Genomic DNA, 9,498 nt, shown 5'->3' with positions numbered 1-9,498 from the left:
TATTGATACAATCATATGCATTTATTCAGCAATTGTATATGATATGTGTATGTACTACAACAGTTCATGAAACTAATCTACTCAACAGTATGCAGTACAGTGCAGTCTTTTGTATAATATCTAATATCCAGGCACGTTCTTATGTATTGTCTATTTTAACGTTATGTTCGTTCTCGTCTGTTCTGTGGTCCCTTCAATGACGTTGCAGTCCATTGGCCAGAGAAGTGTCCATTAGCCAGTATGGACACTCCTCTGGCCAATGGATACTGCCTTGCCACCGTATGATCTGCTTGGAAATTAATAATACACCCCCGCCCCGGAGTTGGACTCGTCCAAGTACCTGAAATCGAGGCTTTTCTCGCGCATGCGTGGTGGGTGAGGGAGAACACCGGTCGGCAGCCATGTTGTCCCGTACAGCACTTTTCGTGCCAACATGGTAAGAAAATTACAATATTTACTGGGAAAATTGTTTTCTACATAGCTGTGTAAGAAGTTAACGTTACTTGGGAGATAACTGAAAGAAGTGTTAGCCGCGACATGTCGCAAATAATCGTCATTTTTCCATGACCAGTCGGGGGAGGGCAAACCAACATGGCGCCGGTGCTTTAGAGGTCACATGCAAGGAAAGAAATCCAAATCACCTTATAACCTTTATCTGTGTGTAGACATAGCTTTATGTTCTTAACAGGGTATAGCCTTTTTCGATTTCTTGATGTCTACATTTTCCTATGGTCCCCAAAACTGTCCTGATTGTTGACACGAAGAAAAACCCGTTGTGAAAAATATTATGACCCACTTAATTAACACTAACACTACAGTAAACTTAAAATTTGTCCTCAATTTTGTATAAATATAAAACAATGTTCCTGATTTGAAAGTTTATGAGTTACCACACACGGTTGATTTAGGCCTCTGTCAGTGCTGCACTTACATTAATGTGTCAGTTCTGGAGAAAGATTGTTGTGTTGGCACAGTGCCAACAGTACTAAAATTAATGACATCAGTGCAAGAAATGTTCTTATACTACTATATTACTAGTCTGCATGAAAAAAAGACCAGCAAAGCTACTGTATTGTCACCTTAATTTTATCTGTATCTGTATAGCCGTTATAACCGCCCTTCAGCATAACACACCAGCTTTGCAGGCACGGGGCATGGCGGCTGCTAGCTATATTACACCAATTGACTTGTTACACCTACATGTAACCTTGAATATCTAACTCTAAACATTGTTTAAAGCTATCTAATGACAATGCCCCTACTGTACTTGGTGACAGCGAGTTCCACTTTGCGGTAGTGCTAGGAAAGATGATTTTTTTGTGTAGCATAATGTTATAACTTAATGTCGCTTTTTTTGTCATTATTCCTTAGCCCTTACCATGTATTTTTTTCTTTGCAGCACTCAAGTGCGTGGTATGGCAACACTGAAAGAAAGTAAGTTTGCATGATCTTTCTGTTGTCTGAGTAAACATGAACATTTTCATGATAACTGAACTTTCCTATTCGACTTCACTAGATTGAATTGCAATCTTTGACATCATGTACAAATGTGGATTCTGATATTAAAGTCAAGTCACTGTTGCTTGGTCATACATGCACATGCGAACTCATTTGTTATAACTGTTATAGTTGATTATGATGGTTGATAATAATAACTTGTTTTATAACTGTTATCAGTACTCAGTCTAGTTCTTCAGTTTTACACTGTTAGGCCACACTGACTTAATTTTATGGATGACGTCCTCTGAAGATCCCCAAACTAGTGCGCTGGGGCGAATTAATCAATAAGAAAATTCCAGCCAAAAATAAAAATGCTACGAAACCACAGGAATACAAAGCTGGTATTATGAATTTATGGCAGTACATAGTGACGTATACGACAAGCCGGCACATGCTGGCTTTTTGTGGAATTTATGAACCGGCACCGAGTTCTTGTCGTGGAGCTTTGGCAGCCTGGGTACCATCCTCCAGAGTTAGCACAGGCTCGGTATTGTCGCTAACTACCATGGACTACCCAGGCCTAGAGCCAGACCAGAGCCTTGGAGGACGTACTCTTTTTTTTTTTAAGAACAGGCAAAAATCAATGCGCATGCGAATGTCATCCATGAGATTAAGTTGGTGTGGCCTTGGCGTTATAACCACCAGTCTAAGTGCAGACCATAAGCCTTTGTCACAGCTGCATATAGCTTTTTTTGTATGTTTAATGGTGTATTGATGAAACTGTTGTTTTTTTCCTAAATAGTTCGGAACAGACTAAAGTCTGTGAAGAATGTACAGAAGATCACCCAGTCCATGAAGATGGTGTCAGCAGCCAAGTTCTCCAGGGCTGAGAGAGAGCTGAAGCCTTCCCGACCATACGGAACTGGTGCTAATGGTTCGTTACAACATTGTGGTCTTACCAACATACATTATATGTCCACTTATATACCTGGTACTTGAAGAATTTCAGATATACATGCAGTGCTTAAAAAGTTAAATTACATTTGTGGTAAAAAATGTGTTGCACATTTTTTATTTGCACAACACAAAGCTTCAAGTACTAGTAGAATGTTAGCACAGATTCTATCTACACTGTATAAACAGTTCACTTCTCTGAATCTCAGCCTGATCAGTACATGCTGTCTAAGGCCCATAAGGAGCAGTTGATAGATGCATTTCCATATATACATTGTATATAGCAAATGGGAAACAGTTACGCCTAGGAAAAAAAATGTTGTGTTTCCTGTTTCCCGACTAAGCCTAGAAAAAGTTGGACCCCTAGCTATAATATATAGATATCACTGATGAAGTCTAAAAAAAAGGAAAAAAAAAAAGATTATCCCTATACTACGGCTATAGACTGACCCTAATTTGTTCAGGACTGAAACAGGAAACACAATGCCTAGGCCTTACTATTTTTTCTTCACATTAAATTTTCTTCCTTTACTGGATATTTCTAGTAGTCCAGGTTGCAATAGTCTATGAAGCTACTTGCACTGCTACATTAGTGCAGTCAGATATTACGTGCACCCCTCCAATTTCACTTGTACAAGATGGTGTGTTGAATAGAATAAAGAATTTTGCTATTCAATCATTTGCCAAACTGATTGGTACATTAATTAATGCAAATCATCAATTAACTGTCCAACATTTTCCCAGCATTTTATGACAAGGTGGATATAGGCCAGGACCTGGAGAAGCCCAAACACCTGCTGGTGACGATGGGCAGTGACCGTGGTCTGTGTGGAGCCATGAACTCCAACATCAACAAGCTGCTGAAGAATTATGTCAAGGACAACCCAGACAAGGAAGTCAAGTTCATCACACTGGGAGACAAGGCACGCCAAGCCCTGTACAAGTAGGTGTTCAAATACATCTATAAGACCAGGGGAAAACATGTTGTGTTTCCTGTTTCAGTCCTGGCAAAATTAGGGTTGGTAGGAAGGGATTATCTTTTTTCATTTTTTTATTAGATTTTGGCGATCTCTTGTTATCCAACTTGTACAATACAGTTTTGTGGGAGCAAAAGTGAGCGAAAAATCGTGAATTACAGAAAAAAAGTTTAGGCTTTGTCAATCTCTAGTTATCCAACTTGTACAATACAGTTGCGTGGGAGCAAAAGTGAGCGAAAAATCGTGAATTACAGAAAAAAAGTTTAGGCTTTGTCAATCTCTAGTTATCCAACTTGTACAATACAGTTTTGTGGGAGCAAAAGTTTGCAAAAAAATCCTGAATTGCAGAAAATTAACATTAGGCTTTGTCAATCTCTAGTTATCCAACTTGTACAATACAGTTTTGTGGGTGCAAAAGTCAGCGAAAAATCACAAATTACAGAAAATAAAGATTCTAACAAACAAAGGGTGCCTGAAATCACATTTATTTGTTAGTCTGCAACTTTTATGTGAGTGATAAATTGACAATTTAAAATTTTCTTTTTTTTTAGTTGGTTGCACTGTTACTTAGTATAATAACATGTATATTTGTAGTTAGTGATGCATACCGGTTCACTGGACTTGGATCTGGACTTGTAAGAATGTTTAGGATCAAGTCCAAAAAAACCTAAAAGTCAAGAACCGAGTCCGGACTTATTACCATAAAAGACCATATCACATACCCCTTTTCTTTCCAAACCACCTAAAACCTTCCTTAGATTGTAAAATCTTTGCTGCAAAATGAAGAAAACATTGCCATCGGGCATCGTTAAGTTCCGGCCTCCATGTTATGTGGCCAAAGTTTCACCCAGACAACATTGCAAGGTTGCCAACATGCAATTTTCTATATGCAACTGAACCTAAACCTCTGGACTTGAATCCGGACCTGAACCTAAAATTGGGTTTAGGTATGCATCACTATTTGTAGTAATATTGGCCATATTAATTGCATATACAGTGAACATGGGTCTTTGTGGCTGCTCCTGAATATTGGATAAAACAAAGTTACTAGACTAAGTATACATTATTTAATCCGGTTTCCGTATTTGTCTTCTGTTTCCATACAGGACACATCCAGGTTATTTCATGCTGACCTTTAGTGAGTTCGGCAGACAGCCCGCCTCTTTTTCTGATGCTGCAGATGTAGCAGAGTCCATCATCAACAGTGGCTATGAGTTTGATGTAGGACAGATCTACTTCAATGAGTACAAGTAAGAAGAAATACTCATTTTATTTCATTTATTTACTAGTATTCTTTCATTCAGGCCCCTTGGCCCTGGCCCATATTACAAACAAGAGCAAACAGAAGATTGAGACATGGTATGATCAAACACAATCACTGTTTCCGTTGCAGGTCTGTTGTGTCGTATAGCCTACGTCCGGTGCCACTTCACTCCCTACAAAGTGTGTCAGAAGCAGGTGAGGCAAACATTCTGTAAAAGAACTGTTGATTAGTGTAATTAGTGTGTGTTGATAATAGAAAACTAAGAACAATGAAGTGCAAAGAAAGCAAGGTATATATAACTTTGACATTGGGTATGGTATCCAAAAGAAACTGTACTTTTTGGGTATGATAATACAAGGATTGATATAAATATAACAGCAGAAAAATGCATATATCCAAGTATGGTGATTCAAAAATCTCTAGGATACTGTAAATTACTTAATGTTCACCATAGCAAAAGTTTGTGGTCTGAAAAAATGGACATGTTCGTGGAACTATACATTCGCAGTGGCGAAAGGTGCAGCAAAAAAGAAATTGAATTATTTTTTCATGGTAATAACAAGTTTGCAGTACAGAAGTGACCGCAAGAACCACGAATATAAAATAATATTGCAAATAAATGGTGATTTAGAGTATATTTGTATCGTGCTTCAGATTCGCTGGCCGTGTATGACAGCCTGGATGCAGAGGTGATTCGCAGCTACCAGGAGTACCAGCTGGCCAGCGTGCTGTACGCCTGCATGAAGGAGACCAACTGCTGTGAGCACAGTGCCAGAATGACAGCCATGGACAGCGCCACCAAGAACGCAGGTATGATACCAGGATTGAATGCTGTAGGAAATCTACAACAGGGGTGCCAAAGAATTCATCAGAATTTTACGGAATTCATACAATCCATTACCAGAAACATATGAATTTTACGGAATACATACGATCCATTACGCGGAAACATGGGATCCTTACTAATTTGGGGTCATTTGGTGACTTGCCGCCTTGATCACTGGTTCCGCCAATTCCCAGCCTCGCCCTGCTATTTGGTCTAGAATACAGGCTACTATGTCGTGAAAGAAGCCCACATAAGTGCAGTTTGGGGTTTAGCAGCGCAGGATAAGCCCTTAAAATTCTTTGAAACCAAGATATTCTACGGAGAACATCGCTATAATATTAATAGTCCACCATCTTGAATTTGCTGCCGATGTCACGTGATCATGGTGCAAGTCACCAAATTAGTAAGGATCGTATGTTTCCATGTAATGGATCGTACGTATTTGGTAAAATTTGTATGTTTCTAGTAATGGATCGTATGTATTCCGTAAGCTTTGTATGTTTCCTAGTAAGGATCATATGAATTCCGTAAAATTCTAATGAATTTGTTGGGACCCCTGTAGAAGGCAAGTAGATTGTGGAGAACTTGGGGGGCCTTTAGGAAAAAAAATGTGTCTGTGGGTATGCCCCCCTCTGGAAAATTTTGAAATCTCAACCCTCTGAAACACACTACATTGTACTTCCTGTATTTTGAGGGGCAAATTTTGTTCGTAGACTAAGCTTAGTTTACCCAGTAATTACATCTCTTCCCAATCTTGACATGCTGTTTTTTGTCCTTCAAAGATGACAGATTGGGCAAAATTTTTGTCCGTCATGATCAGCAAAACTCAGTCAAATGTTGGAAAGACAGATGCTGGCTAGAGCACTGATTATTCAAGAGTCAATCTCTAGAAAGTATAGGCTGATGTGCAGTCACATATTCCAAACTTTGGTGGGCTGGTTGCAGGCTCCAGCTTAAGCCTCGGTCACAACCCGCCGTACGTGCATCTGTGTGTGGTCTACGTGCGAAAACGTGGGCAAACGTAGGGCATCCGTGCGTGGTGAGTACCACCTCCGTATGCAATCCTACGGATTTGGGAGCACGCAGACACGCCGTAGAACATTAAGTGCATGTAAAACTTTTTCTACGTGCGGTCTGCGGATTCACCACCCGTGCGTGCGAGTTCGAGCTACGCGTGTGCCCCGTACGTACCGTATGGTGGAAGCACGTGTGAGTACGACCTCCTTACAGTAAAGTCGCACAGAGATCGCACGTTGTAAGCACGTACAACTCACCACTTGCGCAACGTACGATGCACGCAACCGCTCACGGCCAGACGTGGCGTGCAGACCACACTCTTTCACCTTGTGCAACCGTGCGAGTGACGTGCGTCGATGCCACTCCTTCCCCACGTTTTCAGAAAAACGTAGCAGACGTAGCCTCCCAAAAAACGTACGGACATAAGCACGTACGGCGGGTTGTGACCGAGGATTTAGCAAGCTTAAGTGTAAGATGCTACTTTCACTGACTGACTTTTCCTGTATTTCAGGGGAGATGATTGACAAGCTGACATTGACCTTCAACCGTACCCGCCAGGCCGTCATCACCGGAGAGTTGATCGAGATCATTTCTGGTGCTGCTGCTCTGTAGTAGAACACTTGTGGGTCCCCTCAGCTCTCCTGAGATGTTCCTCCTCTCCCCTCTTAGATTTCTACTATTCAAGTCAAAAGTCGAAGCTCCAGATATTACAGAAATGCAGAAAATAATGCAGAAACTAAGTCTTGTATACCACCTTTGTGCATCAAAAGTATCATATCTTGAAAGTTCATGTTGGTAGAAGTCATTATGCAGCAAGTTTAAACCAATTTCCAACAGAAGAAATTGGACTCAACCAAATTTTCGACTGTACAACTCCAGTCTTTGTCAAGGAATGAGCAATCCACCGCTTCCGTGACGTCACGCAGATAACACACGTGACTCCGTGACTATAGTCATAAAACTATAGTCATCTGAAGTTTCACATGACGTTTTGTTCTTATGTTTCATAACAAAAAGATTGATATTACGATCATTACAACATGCACAAATCGTTGCGAAGTATTTAGGCACAATAAGATTTCCTGTAATATAAGAGGGGGAACTTCTGAAAATGGGAAGCTGAGATTTCAGTATTTTGTCAGTTTGCCAGTTGAACCTGGAAGATTTTGAATAGTAAAACTTGAAAAGAGATATCTGCCTGGTATGTGTGTTCCTGGCTGGTCATACATTCAATAAAATGTTCTGTGTGAAATTGTTTGAGTCTGAGGCTTTATTCAGTAGTTCTGCATCCTAGTTTTAAATGATTAGGCCATGTTGATTTGATTATATGGATGACATCCGCGCGCGCATGAATTTTAGGCCGTTTCAGAAAAAAAAAGTTTTCAACCATACTGTAAATCGTACAAAACAGTTGCAAAATGAGCAAAAATATACCGTAAGTTGAAAAAAATACATTGGAAAATGATACCAATGTCGTAGAATGCCAAAATCAAACGAAAAAGACAAAAATGTAAATAAAAAAAAATTAATTTGAAGACTAGATTATTTGCCAAACCATACTGTGTCATTTGTTCAACCTTCAAAACCACATAGATTTCATAATAATTTTTGCTGGTAAAATTTTTGGTCAAACTTTTTTTTATTTGCACGCTCGCATCAGTTTTGGGGTTCCCAGAGGATGTCATCCATATAATCAAATCAACATATGGCCTTATGAGAATGTACGTATCTTTTTAATTCACAGTATAGAAGATACAATTGAGCTTTCGAATGACAAAGTTGCTGAATTCTCCAAGGATACTAGTACTACTTTTTTAAAATGAATAACACAACACAGTCCGTAACAATTAAAGAGGTTTAATTCCTTATGAAAATTGAGAGACAAGGAATAGTAATGATATACATTTGCTTTCATGAGTTTGCTTTAGTTATACAAGCAATGCCTAATAGGCATAGATATGGTAAGGTACTCAGTACATTTCTTTATTCATAACTGATATGCTTGGTGTAGAGTGGTCCATTTCAACCCTACATTAATTTTATAAATTCACAAACCAGATATGATTGGTCCAGAGAAAGTGTTACACATATTAGAAAAAGTCCCAAAAGTAGTTCTGAGAAATTAAATGTTCATATCAGCAGTCTTGGAAGTGTTTCAACTAGTTAAAACTGGTTTCACATGACAGCCAAAGGCATTGTAGATTTGCTTGTCCCCAAAGTTTCTTGTGAAAAAAATTCTGGTCTCTGTTAATCCACTTACACATGTACAAAATTATATTTTGCACATACATGAAATAGAGTCAAAATTACTTTGGCAATAGATTATAAAAAGTAATCTGTAAAAAAGTGAATAATCAGGAACTAAATCTAGTTTGGGTAATATATTAATTTAACATCCTGGTTAAATGATTCAACGTGATTCTGCCACCTCACTATTTTGAATGTATCAGTAGGGTTTTAGATTATAAAAGTTGTACAACATAGCAACTGTAATTTTTCTTGGCACTTCCTTTTATGGTAAAACCTATAGCCTAGCATTAGCAGGTTCCGTGGCCTGTGTTTTGATTTATTCTGTGCTGTTTATACTCATACACAGCAAGTACTACATGTAGTAAGACCACACCGACTTAATTTTATGGATGACATCCGCGCGCGCATTGATTTTCGCCTGTCGCCCTCAAAAAAAAATCACGTCCACCGAGGTTCTGGCCTGGCTGTAGGCCTGGGTAGACCATGGTAGTTAGTGAGAATACAGATCCAAGCACCCAGGCTATCGAATTTGAAGCTACACGACTCAAGAACTCAGTACATGGGGACAGTACCGATTCATAAATTCCGCAAAAAAAGCCAGCATGTGCCGGCTTGTCGTATACCTCGCTAAGACCTGCCGTAAATTCACAACACCAGCTTTGTTTAGTAGCATTTTTATTTTTGGCCGGAATTTTTTTTTATTCGCCCGCGCGCACTAGTTTGGGGGTCTTCAGAGGGTGTCATCCATAAAATTAAATCGGTGTGGCCTA

At 39.4% G+C, this 9,498-nt stretch overlaps 1 protein-coding gene across 1 annotated transcript; it reads left to right on the top strand.

The window, feature by feature from the left end:
• The first annotated feature begins 366 nt into the window (after nucleotides 1-366).
• Nucleotides 367-7,727, top strand: LOC109465553 (ATP synthase subunit gamma, mitochondrial-like). The gene is made up of 8 exons (XM_019762913.1): nucleotides 367-436; nucleotides 1,400-1,434; nucleotides 2,243-2,374; nucleotides 3,139-3,337; nucleotides 4,478-4,621; nucleotides 4,765-4,829; nucleotides 5,290-5,445; nucleotides 6,990-7,727. The coding sequence occupies exons 1-8, from the start codon at nucleotides 402-404 to the stop codon at nucleotides 7,088-7,090; spliced, it is 867 nt and encodes a 288-aa protein (XP_019618472.1). The 5' UTR covers nucleotides 367-401; the 3' UTR covers nucleotides 7,091-7,727.
• The last annotated feature ends 1,771 nt before the right edge of the window (nucleotides 7,728-9,498 follow it).

The sequence above is a fragment of the Branchiostoma belcheri genome, unplaced genomic scaffold (assembly GCF_001625305.1).
Source record: "Branchiostoma belcheri isolate BF01 breed outbred unplaced genomic scaffold, Haploidv18h27 scaffold152, whole genome shotgun sequence".
Classification (NCBI taxonomy): domain Eukaryota; kingdom Metazoa; phylum Chordata; class Leptocardii; order Amphioxiformes; family Branchiostomatidae; genus Branchiostoma; species Branchiostoma belcheri.
The sequence above is the reverse complement of the archived record's forward strand: the minus strand, read 5'-3'. Positions and strand labels throughout refer to the sequence as shown.

Excerpts from the sequence above, each read along its gene's own strand:
- LOC109465553 (XM_019762913.1), top strand. The coding sequence starts at position 402 with ATGTTGTCCCGTACAGCACTTTTCGTGCCAACATG. Across the intron at positions 437-1,399 it reads GCACTTTTCGTGCCAACATG|CACTCAAGTGCGTGGTATGG; the intron begins GTAAGAAAATTA and ends TTTTCTTTGCAG. Across the intron at positions 4,622-4,764 it reads ATCTACTTCAATGAGTACAA|GTCTGTTGTGTCGTATAGCC; the intron begins GTAAGAAGAAAT and ends TTTCCGTTGCAG.